General features: G+C 42.8%; 1 protein-coding gene across 2 annotated transcripts in view; it reads left to right on the plus strand.

Moving 5' to 3' along the window:
* The window catches only part of LOC133462727 (NACHT, LRR and PYD domains-containing protein 3-like), a 97783-nt gene extending 77703 nt beyond the window's left edge, over window positions 1-20080 (plus strand). For both annotated transcript variants that reach the window (XM_061744127.1, XM_061744126.1), the window contains exons 4-13: window positions 35-325; window positions 695-826; window positions 2756-2804; window positions 6177-6243; window positions 8410-8641; window positions 8859-10599; window positions 10886-11059; window positions 13195-13368; window positions 17795-17968; window positions 18910-20080. In XM_061744127.1, the coding sequence (XP_061600111.1) occupies window positions 35-325; window positions 695-826; window positions 2756-2804; window positions 6177-6243; window positions 8410-8641; window positions 8859-10599; window positions 10886-11059; window positions 13195-13368; window positions 17795-17968; window positions 18910-18919 (3044 nt within the window). In that variant the 3' untranslated portion in view covers window positions 18920-20080. The remainder of the gene's footprint in view (window positions 1-34; window positions 326-694; window positions 827-2755; window positions 2805-6176; window positions 6244-8409; window positions 8642-8858; window positions 10600-10885; window positions 11060-13194; window positions 13369-17794; window positions 17969-18909) is intronic.
* Window positions 20081-23153: the final 3073 nt, after the last annotated feature.

A 23153-nucleotide genomic window follows, 5' to 3' on the forward strand; every position in this document is an offset into this window, starting at 1 on the left:
CCATCATTCCATGTCATGTTTACTGTCATTTCAGCTGTTATAAGTGGATCACACACTGAAACATTTATCTCCTGCTCAACCGCCAATTATCCAATAAAGTATCTCACCTGGACATTTAACCACAAAGAGATCATCCTGACCCAGAGGGGAGATGAAGGGTTCTACAGAACTACAGAGAGGTGGAAGCAGCACGTGATGACTGTATCAAGGACAGGAAGTCTCACTCTGAAGCATTTAACTTCAGACCAGACAGGAACATACAAATGTGAACTCAGGGATGAAGAGGAAACATACGTGAAATACACCTTTCTTCACATAACAAAAGGTAAAATGATTAAAAGTGGTCACACAGTGTTAGAGCCAGAATGAAAAGAGTTTAGATTTGGTCATGTCTCATGTTTAATTTGAATATTTAAAAGGAAAGAGTGCTGCCTGTTTGGTTCTGTTCATGTCCAAAGTTGAACTGATGGTATGAACATCTGCATGACATCAGTCTGCTGCAGCAGTAAGTTGTCGGTGACGTAGATCGTCAGAGCAACAGTCTTGATCGTGAGTCACAACTGCATCCATTTCCTGCTATAGATGGAGACTTTTAATGTTCATGTGTGCTGTGATCTGTTGGGACTCGGGTTCAAATCACTGACATCAAAAACACTTAAACTGTCATTTTAATTCTTGTGTTTTTCTGTTGCAGACGGGACTGGAGTTATTGTAGGAATGGTGTTGGGTTTGCTGCTGCTGGTGGTCTTGGTTTCTGGAGCTGTTGGTTACAAATACAGGAAAAGGGTGCAGGAATACAGGAAAAGGAGGAAAGAAAAAATAGGAGGTAAAGATATTGTTTCATGATTTGTGTGTGTAAATACGAGGGATGCAGGATGTTGAATATTTGCTGATATCTGATATGCTGGTACTTTAAATGAAGTTTTTTTCAGACTGTTGACACCAGGACTGATTTATGCAGCTAAACTTCTGCTGCGATACTTGATACTGACATTAAATCTAACATAGTAGAATTGAGATGCTCTCACCATGTCAGCCGTATTTATTTTTAATCTTAAAGAGCACAAATAGTCTTCATTACCAGTAATTAATTCCAAGTTAGTGGGCTTCCTCTGATTCACACAGTCTTGCAGTAACTTATTGAAAGTGATCATTTCAAAAACCTGGAGTCCATCTATGTTATTACAGATGATAACTCGCAGGTAACGCCACGTCTGGAAACACCAACTGGGAATTGTGTTGTGAGGCTCAAAACCCAACATCTGTAACAGCTGTAAAAGGCTGGTTGTCCAGAGCAATAAGTTCCAGATGTTTGTTAGTGATGTCGTTAGGAGGTCGCGCTCGTACTTTCCTGCCTTTGTTAAAGGAGCGATGTGTAATATGAAGCCAGAATTAAATTCATACTCCAATAAAACGGGGCAGTAAAGCTGCATCAAGAGAGTTGATCTACCCTCATGAAAGAAATGATGGAACGCTCGGTCCCTCCTCATCACTTCTGTTTCAACTCAACGCCAGATACGTGAATCAAACTCAAAATCTGAAAATAAAAGCACAGAATCTGTAAATAAGAAATTAAAATCTCTGACAAGGATACAATCATTTTTCATTAAACTTTTCTTTTCTCACCATCATTTCTAAAACCATCTCTGTTTCTGAACCGTCTTCCTCAGTTGGTCTTTTTGTCGAATCCATGCCGTCAATCTACTGCGAGAAGACGGGACATCGTCAAGATCAATAGATTTGGCATTGACATATAGATATGGATTTACTTGTGTGTGAATATACAGTATATATATGAAATGTCTGCTCATGTTCAGTGTTTGAACACCATGACACCAAACAGCAGTCAACACTTTTAACCCTTTAAACATTCAGACTGACTGATTAAAGATTGAAGACACTTCTGATGTTAATTAAGGTCACATTTTAGTTTAATACGTCACAACAGTCATATTATTATTATTTTTTCGGGTCAGTTTCATTAGTGTTTTTATTGTTATAATTGATTAATATTGGATGTTCTGGTTGACTTGGGCATGGAGGAGCAGGACTTCGTTAAGTCGGGCAGTCGTGGTGAGAATTTCCCCAGAAAGTTCACCATGCCCATGAAGCGTAGAACATCGGCCACATCCTGCGGCTCAGGCATGTCAAGGATCCCTTTTATTTTATCTGGGTCCGCTCTGATGCCTTGACTGTTTATGACACGGCCCAGAAAACGGATCTCTGTCAGAGCAAACTGACATTTTTCATTCAGGGTTCTTCGTCTTTGTGTCTGGCCGTCCTCTATACCAAGTCCTTCCAATGGGTGGCGCAGGCGAGTGCAGCAGCGTTGGGTTTGGCCAGGTCATTTCCAGTGCATTGTGGGGTGATTCATTCAGGGTGAACCCGCCTCACTGAATTTTTGCAGGACTCTGTGCAGCTTGCCGTCGTGCTCTGCTCGGTCCCTCCCTGTGACTAGGACATCATCAGCATGACACCAGACCCCATCAATGCCATCAATCAGCTGAGAAATTCTCTTTTGGAAATGTTCGGGGGCTGATGATATACCAAAGGGCAGGCGTTGGAAGTAATATCTGCCCTCTGGTGTGATGAACGTGGTCAACAACATAGAGTCTTTATGGAGTGGTACCTGCCCGAAGCCTGATGTAGCGTCTAGCTTTGTGAAAACTCTGGCACCTTCCAACTTGGCTAATGTTTCATCCACCGCCGGTAAGATGTGTCTCTCTCTCTGATGACGCTCTCGTTCACTCCACAGAAGGGACTCAACAGAAACTGATCTCACCTAAGGACGGCAGTGAAGTTCGGTGAGTCCCGATGTGATCAATAACACAATCAGTCTGTGTAGATTAACATTTGAGTTCCTTAAATAGTGTTTTTGTCGTCAAAATGTGTGTGTGTGTGTGTGTGTGTGTGTGTGTGTGTGTGTGTGTGTGTGTGTGTGTGTGTGTGTGTGTGTGTGTGTGTGTGTGTGTGTGTGTGTGTGTGTGTGCGTGCGTGCGTGCGTGCGTGCGTGCGTGCGTGCGTGCGTGCGTGCGTGCGTGCGTGCGTGCGTGCGTGCGTGCGTGCGTGCGTGCGTGCGTGCGTGCGTGCGTGCGTGCGTGCGTGCGTGCGTGCGTGCGTGCGTGCGTGCGTGCGTGCGTGCGTGCGTGCGTGCGTGCGTGCGTGCGTGCGTGCGTGCGTGCGTGCGTGCGTGCGTGCGTGCGTGCGTGCGTGCGTGCGTGCGTGCGTGCGTGCGTGCGTGCGTGCGTGCGTGCGTGCGTGCGTGCGTGCGTGCGTGCGTGCGTGCGTGCGTGCGTGCGTGCGTGCGTGCGTGCGTGCGTGCGTGCGCGCGCGCGTGCGTGAGTGTGTGTGTGTGTTGATGTTATCAGGACCATGGCTTTTATTTGGTTTAAGGGAACAGAAAGATTTTTCAACGTCCTTCCTGGAGATAAAAAAGTGCTGATCGTCAATCACTTTATGACTCACTTCATGTGATTCCTGACTAAAATCAAAAGCATCAAAGCGAGTATAAAAACAATTAAGAGCATTCGCAAGTTCAATGTCCGTCTCAAAGCCATCAAAAGAGATGATACTGCTGGTTTTAGAGTGTTGGAGGCCTGCAATGGCCTTCATGTTTGACCAAGCAGATCCAAGATTATTCATAGCCATCTTGTTCTCCAACTTCAGTTTATAGTCCTGCTTTGCTTTTACAATCCCGATTTTCACGTGTGCAGCTCGGAGGCTGCTCCATGTTTAAAAGCAAGTCTCTTATTCTGTATACAGGCCTTAACTGACCTGGTGACCCAAGGCTTATCATTGGGAAATATTTTTACACGCCTACAAGGAATGATCATGTCCCTGCAGAAAGCAACATATGAAAAAGTAACATCAGCAAGTTCATCAAGATCATCACCACAAGCTTCTTTAAACATGTCCCAATCCGTGCAGTCGTAGTGTAATGGAAAATTTTGGTATAACACTGTCTGTTGCCTGTTTTCATTCCTATGCCAAGGTCATGTTCCTTTGACACAGAGCATGGCACGGTTGCCTGGGTGATGGGTGATGTTTTGTCTTTTCCAGCTCCAAACTATAAAATAACCTGTCCCTAATCTTCTTCAGCGCACTCAGGACTGTCGGTTCATGTGACCGGTTGGACTGTGTGGCTCCGTTCAATTGAATGTTTGTCCTCTTTTCATTAAATCTTCGAAAGACAGCTGAGGTGTCCTGACATTCTTTTTGAACAACAATTTTTGCCACCACAGTAGCACTCCTGCAAGCAAAGCCCCGCCTCCTCTGTCCAGTCCTTAATGTCTCTTGTATGGACCTTTTCCCTCTTTAACACAGTTCTGTAGGCAGGAGATGCACACAGTTGTGATACCCTGAGCCCAGGGGAGGTAATGGGAGGGATTTATATGCATCCCTAACGGACCCATAGCAGAGATAAATCATTTTATCCCATCTGGTTGGACAGGTTACATATTGATGAAAGTCCGGGAGTGTTTTTTTAAGGGAGACATGGTTAAAATCACCCAGTAAGAGGATCGGTGCATCAGGTGAGGCAGATTGCAGTTTCTGCACTACATCATGGATGACACTGCAGGCAGAAGAGGCATTGGCTTTCTGGTGTAAATAGACAGTTATGATAAAAAGTTGCAGGAACTCACGGGGCAGGTGGAAAGGACGCAACGATACACATAAAAGTTCAACATCTGGAGTGCAGATGCGCTCTCTGACAGTCACAGATTTCGGATGACAGTACCGTTGGTTTACATACAGACAGACTGCGCCTCCCTGTGATTTCCCTGTTGCCTCTGCATCTCTATCCAAACGGAATGGCGCGCCGAAGCCATCAATAAGCAGGTCTGCGTCCCGATCACGTTCAGTCAACCAAGAATCTGTGAACGTCAGGATCCACAGTCTTTAAAATCCTTCAGAAAGCGGACGTTTCCCTGAAGTTCGTCCATTTTATTCCAGAGCGACTGGGCATTTCCCAGGATCATGGAAGGCAGGGGAAGCCGGTTGAGCCTCAGCTTCCTCATACGTAACCGCACACCTCCCCTCTTTCCTCGATTCCTTCTGCTTCTCTCCCTCCATTTTCCACCACCAGTTCTTATGTTAGGCAGTTTAAGGATGTGATCCGGAATCTGTGTCATTATATCTGACACGCTGGCCAGTACCATGTATTGAAGTCGAAGGAGTTCATTTCTGCTATACCGCAGCCTGTCTCCGCTGACAGTCCAGCTGTCGTTCAGGGCGAGCAGTAGAAACAGTAGCCAGAAACACACCGTAGGGCGAAGAAGAAAGTCCATTTTAGCCACACTGTGCTCCAAAAACTCCCCGAGAAGTTGAAAACGAAACATAAAACAGATCACAAACAAATAAAAAATGCTTAAAAAGACCGATACGAGGACACCAAACTCTCACTGACGGGTCGCTGCGTGCGCATGTGCCCCTCCTTATTCACCCTTTTTGCATGAAAGTTTAAAATGAGCATATATTAATGCAGTATGAACAAGAATGTTTTAATGTAGACATATAGAATCATCATACTGGTGTGATTGTATGCATCAAAGTGTTAATTCAAGGCTAAGGCAAAATATCGAGATATATATCGTGTACCGTGACATGGCTTTAAAATATTGAGATATTAAAAAAAGACCATATCGTCCAGCCCTACCGTCAACGTTTGCAGCTGGGATGAGAATCAGTAGCTCCAGATCAGAGACCATTGACCTCATGCCCCCTCCCTGGGTCGGGGATCAGATCCTGGCGTCAATGGGGGAGTCCAAGCGTCTCAGGGTCTTGGTAACGAGTGAGGGATGAATGGAACGGGTGGATCGGTGCGGCGTCGGCAGTGATGCAAATGATGCATGAAAAATGAGGCTCAGAACAGAGCTAATTATTCAAAAATAATTCACTTCAGAAGTTTGTAACGATTTGTTCAGAACACAAACAATAGAGGAAGAGACAGAACGTGAATAAAGCAGTTAAGGTGCAGCAGAGATCGTCTGTGATGCAGAGTTCAAGGTGAATAACACAAACCTTGACTGAAGCGTTTGAGTGGATGACTGAAGCAGCCATCTGCACATAGAGTGTTATCGCTTCACAACAAAACTTCAGAAGCTGTTACTTGGACCTGTCAACCAATCACAGTCAAGCATCTGCAGACCAATCCTCTTTTCTCTCCATTTCTGCAGCAATCAGCCTCAAACACATGAAGATGTGACGTCTGAGGACCAGGATGACTCCAGGAGTGACAATACTGTAAGTCAAACTGCTTCCAGTCTTAAATCACAACCTCCTTTGTTCCTGAATGAGAAACTCAAGAGTTCCTTGTTCTTCAGCTTCTTCAGCTGATGGAAGCAGAGATCTCTCTCTTTCAGAGCAAATGATGTTACAGACAACGAATACATCATCGTTCCAACAGACCTGTCGATGCTAACGCAGAAGGGCTAACTTTAGCAATTCCTAATTTGACCACCAGAGGCTCCAGAAGTGAGGCAGTCTCGTAGTCTGTAGAGGAAGAACGGGACAAACGCTCTGACAAAGCTGAAGTAGAGCAGCTAACATCTGAGAGGCTGTTAGAAACGTGTACCACCGTAGATGGGGCGGATGTGAAGGTAGCAGAGGTTGCTCAAGTGTTCAGTGATCCAGTGTGGACCTTGATCCAGTTTCTAAACCTTAACCAGGTCTGTCCCCCTGGAGATCCCCGCTTAACCCTTTCATATTCAGGAGGTGGAGACGCGCAACAAAGAGCTGTTAGTGCAAGCGATGCATCTCCGGATCAGAGCTCTTGAAAAGAGTTGACCCGTGTCCATAGCTACGTCACCTGAAAGCACACACGTTGACATCAGTAAGCACACCAGGTTAGTTTCTTCGTTTCGGTCAGACGTTGACTCTTATTTTGGTGCCTTTGAGCGCATGGCTACTGCACTAAATTAGTGTTGGTCTCTGCCGTTGCGGTGCTAACTTGAAAAGAACGGTGTTGCACACCTATGAACTTGTCCCTGAAGCAAATGGACAAGGTTTTAGAAACTTGATTCTAACGTATAAAAATGTGTTTCCTCTAAAAGTTACACAATCCCCAACTGCTGAACGGAGACACATGTCGACATTGGTGCGTAAAAATGTATGTTCCGCCATTGGTGATGACCGTGAGTGTTTTCATTGCCATGAGCAAAGACACCTGATTGCAGCAAGCCTTGTTCTAATAAGAAAAGAGAAAAGATCTCCGATCCCTGGTGGGGATCTGTTTGTTTCAGACATGTCCACATCAGACACACTAACCTTTGAGATGCTCAGACCGGCAGAGCCAGCAGGTCTAGCTCCGTCCCCTATCGTGTTTGCTCTCTGTTACATGCAGCTTCGCCCAAAGTTGTCCCGAGTTTCCCAGGTCTTTAGTCCCTTCGTCCTGAGAGTTGTCCTGAGGGTTGTCCTGAGGGTTGTCCACATGTCCTGAGGGTTGTCCACATGTCCTGAGGGTTGTCCTGAGGGTTGTCCACATGTCCTGAGGATTGTCCTGAGGGTTGTCCACATGTCCTGAGGGTTGTCCACATGTCCTGAGGGTTGTCCTGAGGGTTGTCCACATGTCCTGAGGATTGTCCTGAGGGTTGTCCACATGTCCTGAGGGTTGTCCACATGTCCTTAGGGTTGTCCTGAGGATTGTCCACATGGATGTTAAAATCAGCAACAATGATTCCACGGTTAAATCAACACAGATCACAGACAGCAGTTCACTGAAATCATCAGAGAAGCTTCACAGTATTTGCATCAAACATCGAGTCCTTGTCACTCCGAGTCTTGGGGGAACGATTTCATCAGACTTTAAAGTCTATGTTGTCCAGGTCTGTCTTGAGAGGGATGAGGGTCTTCCACTTTTGCTCTTTGCCATCAGAGAGACCACACAGGGATCTCTTGGATTTAGTCCTGCAGCTTTAGTCTTTGGTCGTGCGGTGGGTCGTCCTCTTCAGCTTCTCAAGGGAAAATGGTGGATGGAAACATCTCACACTGAGCACAATGTGCTAGATTATGTCAGTAGTTTTCAGGAGCGTCTTCATCATGCGTGTCAGTTGGCACCAGAGTTGTTGTGTTGTGATATGACATCGATGTAGACGATCGGAAGCCCATTACTACCAGACTGGATGCAACAGGGTCAATGGTCCAGCTGACTGCCAGACTCATCTTTGGTTTTACTGGGTTGGCTGGAGTCTGCTCCTGCCAAGAAGACCTGCAGGTCCAAACGTGGCCCTGTTGGAGCAGGAAAAATCTAAAACATGCAGGGCAGCGACCCTTGAGGGCCAGAGTTGGGAAACCCTGGTCTGTAAACCATTTTCAGATTTCTGGATGTTCCTGAGTTTGTTCAAGTCCATTTGATTCTCTGTCAAGAATTCAGGTTTTAAAAATTAATTTATGATGATTTCTTTCTTTAAGGTAAAAATGTGGTTGAAGGACATTTTGGAGGATTTGGACTCCAGTGAGCTGAAGGAATTCCACTGGTACCTGGTGAATGCAGATCAATCAAAGGAAGTTTTCAAACCGATCCCAGTGTGTGATCTGGAGCATGCGGACATATTGAAGACAGCAGATCTGATGATACAGAGGTTCTCCTCAAAGACCAGAGAGGTGGCCGAGACGATTTTAAAGAAGATGAAAAGAGATAAAGGTCTGTTGTAGAGAAGGACAAAACACAAAAACCATCTTACTATGAACATTTTATCCTGTTTAAACAATAACTGATAATAATATGTTTCATTGACCTCCAACAGACAGCTCGTCGTAAAGTTACAGCTAATCAGCGGATGTTCAGATCTCGATTGTTTTTAGAATTAAGTTGTTGAGTGAACTTCATAAAACACTAAATATCTGTCTTTACGTTACAGTTTGTAAAAAGTTGAAGTCTAAGCTGAGGGAGAAGCACCAGCATGTGTTTGAGGGGATTATTAAAGCAGGAAACCCAACCCTTCTGGAGCAGATCTACACGGAGCTCTACATCACAGAGGGAGGGACCGGAGAGGTCAACAATGAACATGAAGTCAGACAGATCGAAGCAGCTTCCAGGAAACCAGACAGAGCAGAAACAGCCATCAGACAGGAAGACATCTTTAAACCCCCACCTGGAAGAGATGAACCAATCAGAACAGTGATGACGAAGGGAGTGGCCGGCATCGGGAAAACAGTCCTAACACAGAAGTTCAGTCTGGACTGGGCTGAAGGCAGAACCAACCAGGACATCCAGTTCCTGCTTCCATTCACCTTCAGACAGCTGAATGTGCTGAGAGAGGAGAAGTTCAGCTTGGTGGAACTAGTTCATCACTTCTTCTCTGAAACCAGAGAAATCTGCAGCTTTGAAGAGTTCCAGGTCGTGTTCATCTTTGACGGTCTGGATGAGAGTGGACTTCCTCTGGACTTCCACAACAATGAGTTCATGACTGATGTTAGAGAGTCCACCTCAGTGGATGTGCTGCTGACAAACCTCATCATGGGGAACCTGCTTCCTTCTGCTCGTCTCTGGATCACCACACGACCCGCAGCAGCCAATCAGATCCCTCCTGAGTGTGTCTCCATGGTGACGGAGGTCAGAGGGTTCACTGACCCACAGAAGGAGGAATACTTCAGGAAGAGGTTCAGAGAAGAGGAGCAGACCAGCAGGATCATCTCCCACATCAAGACATCACGGAGACTCCACATCATGTGCCACATCCCAGTCTTCTGCTGGATCACTGCTACGGTCCTGGAGAACGTCCTGGAAACCAGAGAGGGAGGGGGGCTGCCCAAGACCCTGACTGAGATGTACATCCACTTCCTGGTGGTCCAGGCCAAACTGAAGAAGGTCAAGTATGATGGAGGAACTGAGACGGATCCACACTGGAGTCCAGAGAGCAGGAAGATGGTGGAGTCTCTGGGAAAAGTGGCTTTTGAGCAGCTGCAGAAAGGAAACCTGATCTTCTATGAATCAGACCTGAGAGAGTGTGGCATCAATGTCAGAGAGGCTTCAGTGTACTCAGGAGTGTTCACCCAGATCTTAATAGAGGAGAGCAGCCTGTACCAGGACCAGGTCTTCTGCTTCATCCATCTGAGTGTCCAGGAGTTTCTGGCTGCTCTTCATGTCCATCAGACCTTCATCAAGTCTGGAGTCAACCTGCTGGAGGAACAAAGAAACACAGAGACTGACCTCTATCAGACAGCTGTGGACAAGGCCTTACAGAGTCCCAACGGACACCTGGACTTGTTCCTCCGCTTCCTCCTGGGTCTTTCACTGGAGACTAATCAGAACCTCCTACGAGGTCTGATGGAACCAAAACAAAGGAGTTCACAGAACAATCAGGAAACAGTTAAATACATCAAGGAGAAGATCAGTGAGGATCTGTCTGCAGAGAGAAGCATCAACCTGTTCCACTGTCTGAGTGAACTGAACGATCGGTCTCTGGTGGAGGAGGTCCAACAGTCCCTGAAGTCAGGATTTCTCTCCAGAATTAAACTGTCTCCTGTTCAGTGGTCGGCTCTGGTCTTCATCTTACTGTCATCAGGAGATCTGGAGGAGTTTGACCTTAGGAAATACTCAGCTTCAGAGGAGACTCTACGGAGGCTGCTGCCGGTGGTCAAAGCCTCCAAGAAAGTTGTGTAAGGACGAACACGGACACATCTGTTTTAGTTACAATCACATGTTCTTGGAGGAAACCAGTTAAATTCACTGTTCAACTAAGTTCAGGTTCATGTGGGACCAGTTCTCCTCAATGATTCATCTCAGGAAACTTTACATACAGAGAAGAGAAATGCAGTGATCAATACTTATTGATTATTATTTGAAATAATCAGCATTAATTGATATTATACTCTAGATTTCTTTGTTAAATTACATAATCTACTTTTAAATGACCTCATGATCTCTCTTTAATCTCCTCTGCAGGTTGAGTGGCTGTAGACTCTCAGGGAACATCTGTTCACTTCTGTCCTCAGTTCTCAGCTCTCAGTCCTCCAGTCTGACAGGACTGGACCTGAGTCTCAACCCCCTGCAGGATTCTGGACTGGAGCAGTTGTGTCCTGGACTGGAGAGTCCACACTGTCAACTGGAGTCTCTCAGGTCAGAATCCACCAAATGTTCAACTGGTGACCGTTACAAATGATTGTTTGGTTGTTTTATTAGATCCCCGTTAGCTGCTGACCTTTCACAGCAGTTTCTCTGGGGTCTCATCAGAATCATCAGCTTAATTACCCGATTATCATTTATTAAAATACATAAACGAAATGCTCACAACTCAGAGACAACAGACACTAGCACACGTGCTAAAAGTTAAAAACAACATTATAATCAGCACAATGGCATTATGACTCTACATTTCCTCTTTTGAAAGTCAGGATTTACATTTTCTCATCACACTCTCAAACACAATATTAAGAAAAATCAAATGAATAGCTCAATTTAAAAAGAATAAAAAATATTTTCCATTTTTCAACAACACAACAACTCTCTGGACAGTGTGAGATAGAACAAACAATCATGTGACATTTTAACACCCGCTTCAGCAAAACTACACACACAAACACAAAATAAATAGAGGAAAAGGAAACTGTGTCAACACAATAAAAAGATTAATAGCTCAATTCATAACAGTCCATTTATTCTCCTGAGTAAACAAAAATAACTTGAGCTTCTTCTTAAAGCTTATCATATTATCTAAAGTCCAAAGGTCTGGTAATTCACTCCACACCACCATCGCTCTGTGATTCTTCTGTTTTAAGTGACTTCTACATGGAGGCAACAGAAACTGACCTGCTGATGTTCGCCTTGTGTTTGAAAAAAATGATAATCTTCTTTAGTCATAACTACTTTATTGATTAAACTCATCAATGAATATTGCCTCCTATATTCTCCAGTTCACCAGGATGGATGGGGATTCATTACTTCCACTGGTCTGATAAAGTTGCTGAATGGCTCAGCCAGCTGCTTTGTTCTGATTTACCTGCAGCCTGGCCAGGTTACGTTTGGTTGTACTGGACCAAATCACGGAGCAATAATCTACATTTGACAAGACCAATGCGTGTATCACCTGTTTAATCAAATCATTAGGCAGAAACTTCCCGCAGTGTTTAATCACAGCTATACCTCTACCCACTATTTGGTCAACTTGTCTATTCCAGGACATTTGACTCTCTACAGCATCCCTTAATACCTTCACTTCTGTTACTTGCATAATGTGACGTTCTGAAGCCTAAATGTCAGTTTCTCTCCGTTTACAAGCAAACGTGAAGATGGGGTTTTTAAAAATCTCCACTTTGGCCGGAGTTTTCAGGAATGATGGTTTTTGGAGACTTTGAGCTTCGTTTTGGTGTAAACGAACGGCTAAAACTGATGAAAACAGCAGCGTTGTTGCTGCGTGTAAACGAGGCCTCAGACCTGGACAGGTTGGACTGACGGCTACAGGTGGAGCGTCAAAGTGATCGTCCTGACAGGAAGTGTCTTAGATCCTCCCGTGGGGGTTTAATTCAGAAATGTCCTTTAATCAAGCAGATCATTAGTTGTTCAAGCAAAGACTTTTCAAGTGCAAGCGATACAGAACCTGATGTTTAGTTTCACACAGACTTCAGAATCTGTTGAATTACTCTGATAAATATACAATCATTCTTATATTTAACTAAAAGTAAGATATTAACTGATAAACTCAGTTGTAACAGAATTATTATGTGTTTGCAAGTTAAGTCAAATTATAAATGACACATTACTAAAAGTAAAGTATTTTAATATCTTCTGCTCTCAGAAAACATCATTTGAACTCTTTATAACATACAAGGATCATTATGATAAAAAGCTCAGGAATCCTGCATAAATGATATAAAACTGGACACATGATATAAAGTCCAGCAGTTCTCCACAGATCCATTCTGGTGTTAATAATTGTTGCTAGATCAGCTTCTGATCTCTAAACTGCTGCTTTGAACAATATTTGAACATCAACACTAATCAAAAGGATTGGTGTGTATGTTGGTGTTTTCATCTTAATCTAGTGTCAGACTTGGACCAGAAAAGCTCAGGATGTTCAGTAAAGGTGAACATGTCAGAGGAACAACCAGGAACCCACATCATGGATGTAACAAAAGTGTAAAAGCTGTTTTATAAAGTCCAGATACGGTGGTGACCCACATGGACCTGATGACAAAGTTGATATTTGAAGAAACACTTCTCTGATGAGACTGGAACATGTTTTACTTTCTGTTCAGGTTGAAGTGGTGCAGTTTGTCAGAGATCAGCTGTTCTTCTCTGGTCTCAGCTCTGAAGTCCAACCCCTCCCATCTGAAACATCTGGACCTGGGCCAGAACAACCTGCAGCATTCAGGAGTGAAACATCTGTGTGGATTTCTGGAGAGTCCAGACTGCAGACTGGAGACTCTGAGGTCAGACATGTTTTAGGGTGCGTCCCAATACTCCCCCTCGCCCTCGTTTTCTTCCCTAACCCTAACTTTTGCGCGTTCCCGTGAAGGTAGTGGTGTCCCAATTCCTCTTTTCACCTAGGGGGAGGGGGCATAACGAGGGCTAGGGGCTGAGAATAGCCCCTTCAAATCAAGGGTTTTCAGATGCTCACTTGGCGAGCGAGGGGGTATGAAAATTTACCAGAATGCTTTTTGTCGTCATTTGCGGACTGAATCAAAAAAAAAACATGGCGGACATTTCTTATTTTTTTGTGAATAAAATCAATATTTTGAGTTAGTTTCTACATAAAAATGCGTTTTGATTACATTTCTAGTTACAAACCAATATTTTACTTTCATAATATTCACTCAGTGAATGTACATAATCCCTTTTTTGTCCGTTGTTCGCTAAGATCGCGCCGGAGTAAAGGCTGTTAGGTTACGCCGTAGGCTACGTAAGCTACGGCGTAGGCTACGTAAGCTATGCCGTAGGCTCTGCGTCGATTTGACTCGCCGACCGAAGGCAAACAGGCAGACTCGTCTCAGAGAAATAAAGATAAATAATCCTGTGACTCGTCAGATTTGTTTTGGATGTTTCTGATATAATAGTCTTCAGAAACCACAAAGTAATCCAGCTTATCTGGGTAATTTACACACTTTCAGATAAAGTTGCGGAAGATCACACCAGAATAAAGGGATTTATGGTTCTGCGTTACACCAACGCAGACCTTACGGCGTAGGTTACGTACCCTACGCCGTAAGGTCTGCGTCGATGTACGCGGCGACGCGCGCCGTACGCCGTACCCTACGCCGTACCCTACGCCGTACCCTACGGCGTAGGCTCTGCGTCGATTTAACGCAGACCCAAACTCCGGAGCCGGCAGACAGAAATCTCTAAATTTCGGAGCAAATTTCTCAACAGGCGTCATTTGGATAAACTGAGCCCCGGTTGCGGATTTAAAGGTTACTGTGGCAGAGTGGAGTAGCTGCAGCCACTCAGGTGGATGGGAAACAGGTGTGTCCCATCAGCCTGCCAGCCTTGATAAGGACTGGGAGACTGCAGCTGGGCAGGTGGGAGACTGTGAAGCTGCTGCTGAGGAGCTGTGTGGGTTTCTGCACGTGTTGGGTGAAACTGGATTAAATAAAAGGGTCTGCACGAAACTCCGTGTCCTCTCCATCCTTCGGTCGGGCCCCGTAGCATCCACCCTGCTACAGTTACCTTTATACCTGAAAAAATATTAAAACTTAATAAAGTGCCATATTAACAGCGCTACTGCTGAAATTAAAACAGCTTTTGGCTCTCAGCTTCCTGATCAGGGTAGGGATGAAAACGAGGGGTAGGGGGAGAATTGGGACAGGCACCTGGGCCAAGTGCCCTAGATCTCAAGTGCCCTAAAATCTCCTGCTTCTTTTTTAGGGGTTAGGGAAGAAAAGAAGGGCGAGTGGAGAAAAGAAGGGCGAGTGAAGTTGAATTGGGATTGGGCCTTAGTTGTGTGTTCAGATGAATCTGATGTGAAAGTTGTGTTGACACTAACCTGCAGACATCAGGCTGATCTTCTACTGATCCACACTGACCATCTGACTGCTCTGAGTTCTTCTTCTCTGCTTTAGATTCATCTTAAAGTTCCTCTCCTGATTCATTACTATGGGTGTAACAATATATCGTGCCACGAAATTTCGCGATACAAAAACGTCACGATACGTGTCGTGGAGGTGACAACCTGTATCGCGATATTGGGTTATTAATATTAATCTATTGTGTTGACTAGAAACGCGCATCCGACCGCGACCGCAGCCGCGACCGCGCGGACCAAAATCTTCCTTCGCTCAGAAGAAAGTAGTCCCGTTTTGCGGTCCTGTTTTGAGCTCTGAACCTTTACTTATTTAAGTCTGGTGTAGAGTTAAGCCTTACCTTATTAAATTAAACCTTTTTGGGGTCGTGAGTAGGATAAACACGGGACAACTTCTGCGTGAGTTTGCGTGTACTTCAATGTCCGCTCAACAGCGTAGGATTTCAGAACATCAACACAACACCTAGTGCTGTATCACTCCGCCCAATCTAAAACATACTAACAACTGATATACTGACTAGTTTAATTATAGTCCCTGATTTACAGAATATAAAGAATATATTTATAAAATAATGAACCCTGAATTACCAAAATAACCTTCTTAACAAAAATAAATCTCCTCTTACACTTATAAGGTGAGCATAAATCAATCTTTTTTATGATGTAAAATTGTATCTATTTATTTACTCTTATTTATTTATTTAATTTTAGTTGTTAAATTTCTGGAAAAGAAAAAAGTCAAATCATACATGAGAGAAACTATTCAGTTTGTGGCAAAATATTTGTACTTGTATGAAACTGAAGATCATAATGCAAACCTGACATTTACTTTTAGTTCAGTTTGTGGCAAATGGTTGGCCTGGCTTTCTCTTTAAAACTTAAACAGTTATAAAGCATTACAAACTGTAACAATAGGGCAAACGCACAGCATTGTTTTGTATTTTGTGTCTTTATGTCTTTGTCTTTATGTGTCTATAAAAGACAATTTTTTCCAGTCATATATTCCTCTATCAAGGTTGTTAAAAAATACTGCTATAATATCGTATCGTATCGTTATCGTGAGATTAGTGTATCGTTACACCCCTATTCATTACATAAAACTAAACATGTGAATGTGTCAGACAGGAACAAATGAAGAACCAGAGATGTGTCTGAACCTGGAATAAAACATCTGAACAAACATGAATTAAACTTTACCGCTAATACGTTCAGAAATGTCATCCAGATGTTAATAAACTGAGAGAGTCTGACAGACAATAGTGGACAGACTGAATGTGTAGTCGTCCAACATATGAGTTATAGAGCTCATTTACTGAATAACTTCTTACTGTGGCTGAAATCAGTCAAACCAACGTTGGCTTCCTTTGACTAACATTACATTTCACATTAACAAATACAAGTTTACCAAATATGAAACTCAAAACATGGAAAAACATATTTTTCTATGTTTTTTAATAAAATTCCTCAATATGTCTGTTAAGATCATTTCATCCAGGTGACATAAAGACATAAGGTGCAACAAATAATGTCTTTTTATGGTTTTCCGTGTGTAAAACTAAATATAAATCCATGTGTGTTGAAGTTAGTAAAGTGAAATAAAGCTGCTGTCTAGACGATGAGTTTCCTTCATCAGCAACAAAACATCCAACAAGAACATCAGAAACTTTGTGTTGAAACTATGTCGTCACTCAAACAACTTTTTCAGAGAAAATGTTTGAAAAAACTCCTAAACAGACAAATATGTACTGATTGATGAAGAAATGTCTCCTTAAAAACATGGAAATGATGAATATGGTTAATTTATTCATCGTTTATGGAAAAAAAACATTTTAACAAATTCAGATTTTTACATCAAAACTCAGATTCAATAAACTTTTACCTTCATTTAATATTTACATAGAAAGACTGATATTTGAATTCAAATTCCATCAAAACTGTTTCTGCCAGTATTTGGTTCTAGTTTCCCTGTAAGGGTTCAGATTTGTACGTTTTTGTACCATCATGCATCTGTTCTTGATCAATCAAATGTATTAATCAGACAAAAGTTTTCTGCACCAGTTCCAGATCCATCACTGGAGAAGAGATGTCTTTCATGAATGCTGAATAAACACAGACGTCCTCCTGTCCTGAAACTCTTTCTCTGCTCACAAAGTCCTTCTAGGAATGAAAACTTTATCGTCCAAAACATCATTTACAAACAGACGTGTTATTGGGACAGAAACACGTGACATGAATGGACTTTACATGGTCTAGACTGTCGTCCTCATCACTGACTTTATTGAAATCAGCACAAACTCAGACTTTTCTGATCATCAAGTCAATAATATTGAAGAGAAATATACGCAGACTATTCAAAGTCAAAGTCAAAGTAGCTTTATTGTCGATAACTTGATATGTCAAGACATACAAGATATCGAGAGGGACGTTTCCCACTTCCCACGGTGAAATATATAAACATATAAACATATAGACATATAAACATATAAAGTGCGCAGGCACAGCAGATAGACTTTCTTAAAAGTTTCACATAAAATAAATACAACACAACACAACATTTACTATTGCTAGTGATGAGTGCAAATGGCAATTATTTAAGTAAACAGTAAACGGTAAGTTAAGTGACGCAGTGGTGATGTTACATAGTCCTGAGTGTTCATGGGTTGGGGCCGGGGGGGGCGGGTGGGGCTTTCAGTTCAGTTCCCTGTCAGATCACATGTGTGACATCAATATGAATATCAGCCTTCATAAAGTCCATCACCTTTCTAATTCTCATCTGTATAGAGCATGTAAAATGATGAAGATGACGCTGGATTGTAATGTATCTTTTATTCTTTATTCAGATTGCAGAGCTGCGGTTTGTCAGAGATCAGTTGTTCTTCTCTGGTCTCAGCTCTGAAGTCCAACCCCTCCCATCTGAGAGAGCTGGACCTGAGCAACAACAAGCTGAAGGCTGCAGATGTGAAGCAGCTTTCTGATCTGGTTGAGAGTCCAGACTACCAGCTGAAGACTCTCAGGTCAGTGGAGGTTGGACTCGGTTCTGCTGCTTCAAGCAGTTTTCTACTAAAACCAGTTGGTATCAAAGATCAGTGTTTCAGGTGAAGCTGCAGCTTCTCGGCAGCTGCTTTCCTCATGAAGCTGTGAGAGGAGGATGATGACAGGCTGCAGGATTGGACAGAAACACAGAGACAGCAGTCGGCCAATCAGAGGGTCCAGATGTTTGTTGTAGACCAGTGTTGTGCTGGTGTTCACGTGTCCAGAAATAAAGGTGTATTCCAGCTGACGGCCTTCCAGGATGTTCAGACACACAGCTGCTCCACTGCAGCTCTGAACTCTGAAGTCCTGGATGTTCTGATGGAGGGATCTCTGCAAACACTCCTTTATCTGCTCTCTTCTTTCTTCTTCCTCTACAGCTGATGGAGGGATCTCTGCTAACACTCCTTTATCTGCTCTCTTCTTCCCTCTACAGCTGATGGAGGGATCTCCGCAAACACTCCTTTATCTGCTCTCTTCTTTCTTCTTTCCTCTACAGCTGATGGAGGGATCTCTGCAAACACTCCTTTATCTGCTCTATTCTTTCTTCTTCCCTCTACAGCTGATGGAGGGATCTCTGCTAACACTCCTTTATCTGCTCTCTTCTTTCTTCTACAGCTGATGGAGGGATCTCTGCAAACACTCCTTTATCTGCTCTCTTCTTTCTTCTACAGCTGATGGAGGGATCTCTGCAAACACTCCTTTATCTGCTCTCTTCTTTATTCTTCCCTCTACAGCTGATGGAGGGATCTCTGCAAACACTCCTTTATCTGCTCTCTTCTTTCTTCTTCCCTCTACAGCTGATGGAGGGATCTCTGCAAACACTCCTTTATCTGCTCTCTTCTTTCTTCTTCCTCTAGATCTGATGGAGGGATCTCTGCAAACACTCCTTTATGTGCTCTCTTATTTCTTCTTTCCTCTACAGCTGGAGATGATGAGAGTGACCAGGACTGATGAGTCGTGTCCTGATCGTCCTCAGAGTTGAAGCAGCACCAGCTCGTGTGGACAGACTCTGACTGGACCGTGATGAAGATGAAGATGAAGATGTACATAGTTTCAGCTCAGTTTGTTTCTCACTTCCAGCGTTTTACAAACTTCTCAGATATTCATGTATTTCAGTGGAAACCGGTGTAGTTTTCTCCAGGGGGGTTTATCAAATCAAATCAAATCCACCGCCGTTTTAAAGGCGGTGGGGAAGACACCCGTCTGAAGAGAACAGTTGACCAAATACAAAAGCTGTTCCTCAAAGAACCCATAGAGTGTTTTAAAAAACGGTGTGGGAATGGGGTCTAAAAGGCAGGTTGTGGGCTTTACCTTGGAGAAAACTCTACAAAGTGTCCCCGCATCAACTAAGGCAAAACTCTCCAGTGTTTCCTCAGATAAAAGCATTGATCCAGGTGTGTTAAGAGTTAAAATCTGTTGAGATAAAAGACTGGATCTAATGTCATCAATTTTACCCCTGAAGTGGTCTGCAAAATCCTCACAGAGGGCATCTGTTGCTGTCTTATGGGATCTGTTCAGGTTTCCATTTGTTAGAAGATCTATTGTGGAGAAAAGGAATTTGGAATTGTTTTTGTTGTTTAAAATTAGGTTTTTGAAATGGGCGGTTCTTGCTTTTTTAATACTGTTATTGTAGTATTTAAGGTGTTGGCAAAAAATGTCATAATGAACTGTTAATTTTGATTTCCTCCATCTTCTTTCGGCACTCCTGCAGTTTCTTTTTAGTTTCTTTATTTCCTCAGTTCTCCATGGGGGTGTAGGTTTTATGCTAATTCTTTTAGTTAAAATCGGAGCCACTGAGTCCAGCGTTGTTTTGAGTATTTTGTTAAAATTGGCAACGATAAAATCACAGGGAGCTGGTAAAATTTCTGCAGGAGTGTTCTGTAAAATCTGGATAAAATTTGCAGCCACTTCAGGAGTTAGGTTACGTTTCCTCACCGTTCTCACCGGGGCCTCCCGCTGGTTAAAACTGGTGATGTTAAAAAACACGCAAAAATGGTCAGACACAAACCAAACTCCAAAATAGAAAAGCAGGCAAATGATGTACTAAAGTATCACATCTGTATTGGAATAAATGAACATTGGCAACCTTATAAGGACATACAGTGTTTTATTTCTTGTACATACAATTTGTGTGAACTTTTTATGAAGAGTTTATTCTCCATAGAGAGCAGGGCCGATGCATTAAGACGATGCTGTGCCGTCATGTGAAAGGCGGCATCTACCCATGGCTGTAGCCTCGGGTCTTTTCTGTTTTTTTAATGTTATTTCTTAATATATCTGTTAAGATCAGCAGCAAACAAAGCTGCATTAAAACGTCCAGGAGAAGCAGCTTCGTATGAACAGAGGTCTTTACTGCCCCCTGGTGGTCAGACCTCAGTACAATACCAGAGAAACTACAGGCCTCTCCTGGACATTTAACTCACGTGTGTGCAACGTCTCTGTCGTCCGAGAAAGACTCAATCAATTATTCATTCAGGTTTTCTCCTCCCCATAGAGACCACATTCACATTTTAATGAACAAAAAACAAAAATCATGAATCAAAATATTTATTATTTTCATGTATTTTCTAAATCTGACTCCAAACATAACGAACCCCAGACAGACAATGGTGAAGAGTTATGATGTTTATTAAAGGCCTTTATTCATGTTCATCATCCTTATCTTTGAACACAAATGTACCTTTCCTTCATGAAACACCGTAAGAGCCAGATAAGTAAGAGAAATAAAAATACAATGAGCTCCTACAATATGAACAAACACAACCGTTATGCTAATGCATTTAAACACTTTAAATGCCGTAAAATAAACAAAATGTCCCACCTATCCACATAAAACACATTCATCACAGAGTTTAGAGTCAGAGTCCCATCTGAGCTTCAGAAACATCAGTTCACCAACTTTCTAATGTACCAACCTCACTTCCGCCAAGAGAGCGCCAAAATAAAAGCATGTAGTTTCATGAATGGGCAGAGGAGGATGAAGGTAGTCATGGCCCCTAGGCTATTTATTCTCCGGGGCCCCCCTTATGCATCATGTTCTCCCAGAACCAAGGTAATTTTATGCCATGTAACAGTGCACATGGCAGTAGCACTCATGTACTATAAAAGCCTTTAGTTGTAACAAAAATACTACAGAGAGCCAGTTAAAGTACATCTGCAAGCTTAACGCTTGTTAAGCTTTCTGAAGAAGACACATCTGCTGCAGCAGCACAGACCACCCTGTTCTATAGTGTTGTGGACATTTTATAAATTTGCACAAAGTAAAGTACTGATCCTTAACAAAACTACAACCCCAGTGAGCTCGAGATTTCCAAAGTTTATTTCAACTGGTGTTTAACTGGTGCACCAGGAGAGTCACGTGCAGCCTGCAGGCTGGACGGTGAATCTGAGGTTGTGTTGTCTGACTTCTTTATATAGGAATGGGTCAGACCTGACAGATCATTGGATGAAACCTGACAGATCATTGGATGAAACCTGACAGATCATTGGATGAAACCTGACGGATCAGCCAATAGAAATTCTGGCCTCCTGCATCCGACACGTAGGTGCCAGTTCTCCTAGAGAAGGCTCACATTACAAAAGAGGCGTAGTCCTTTCTGCATCTACAGACACATTTACATTTACTGTTGATCTCCCCTCCACCATCCTGCTCCCCACAGCTGCCGACCCCCTGTTAGAAAAATACAATGTTTGAATTTTTCCACGACACTCCCCACTTTTGATTAAATACACCCATTTAATCACACATACAAAATAGGTCTTATGTTTCAAAGAACTCCATCTCTGATTCTTCAGCATCAGTAGTTCAACCGTTGCGAGAAAGATATAACTAAGCAGCTATATATAACTGTAGCACTGAACATTTGAATAATGTTTGAATAATAACATTTGAATTTCACCAAGGGAATTATATAACCCGGCAAAACCATGAGCAAAGCAAAAGAGTGCTGCGAGCCCTCAGATGTTCTCCTGAGGGTCATGAAGATCGACGTCCTGGACTGCTCGTGTGCGTCGGAGGGACGGGGGTCCTGGTGTTGTGAACAGAGTCAGACAGAGGAACCTATTATGATAAATAGGTTCATCGTTGCCACGTGGAGGGTAGACCACCTCTCACCAGAACTGGTCTCAGGGATTATCCTGCCCTGTGGTTGAGAGACCAGCTCCCTGGTGTTCTCAGGAGAAGAGCCTGAGAACCTTCTGTGGTTGAGAGACCAGCTTCCTGGTGTCCTCAGGAGAAGAGCCTGAGAACCTTCTGTGGTTGAGAGACCAGCTCCCTGGTGTCCTCAGGAGAAGGGCCTGAGAACCTTATGCAATGGCTTGCGTGGATCCAGGTGGCCCTTTCAGCCATCTTTACTGCCGTATGGACGGCGAGGAGAACTTGGAATGGATCTGGCCACCTCTTGGATTTCCAGTGCGTCCGTCAGAATTCCTTCACCAGGATCCAGTCTCTAGGTCAGGATGTGAAGACCCTCTAACACTCTGGTTGTTCTATATCTGACCTACTGTGTTGAAGTTTGGGGAAATGCCTGTAAAACATATATTGAATAATTTTCATTCTTCAAAAAAGAGCCATAAGGATAATTAGTAGAAAACGATAAAGAGATCCAACAAATCCATTATTCCTTCAGTTACATTTGTTGAAATGTCATGAACTAGTAGATTATAGTATTCTGCAAATTATGTTTAAAGCTAATAAAAAAAACTTTACCAATCAACATTCAGAAAAGATTTGAAAAAAGAAAAAGCAAGTATAATTTAAAAGGAACAGAGATCTTTATAAAACCAAGATGCAGGACAAAATTATTAAGAATCAGTTTATGGAACAATCTGAATAAAGAAAACAAAGAATCCAAATCAAACATTACATTCAAAAGAACAATTAAAGCCTGAATGTTAAGGAAATATAACGAAAAATGTTGAGTTTGATTGACATACCCGTAGGCGGTGGTAATTTTATTTAATGTTATTTTAATTTTATTTTAGTTGTTTTTATTCACTTAGTTGTTGTTTTTTTATTATTATTTTTAATGTATGTTATTTGTGAAAGGGGCAGATCAGATTAGATTCTTCTTCTTTCTGCTCCTTTTCATTCCTAAGTTAGGAACATTTGTATTTGTGTTTGTATTGAATTGTTTAGTTTTTTTTGAATGAAATAAAGAATGAAAA

Source organism: Cololabis saira, chromosome 16 (assembly GCF_033807715.1).
Source record: "Cololabis saira isolate AMF1-May2022 chromosome 16, fColSai1.1, whole genome shotgun sequence".
Lineage (NCBI taxonomy): Eukaryota > Metazoa > Chordata > Actinopteri > Beloniformes > Belonidae > Cololabis > Cololabis saira.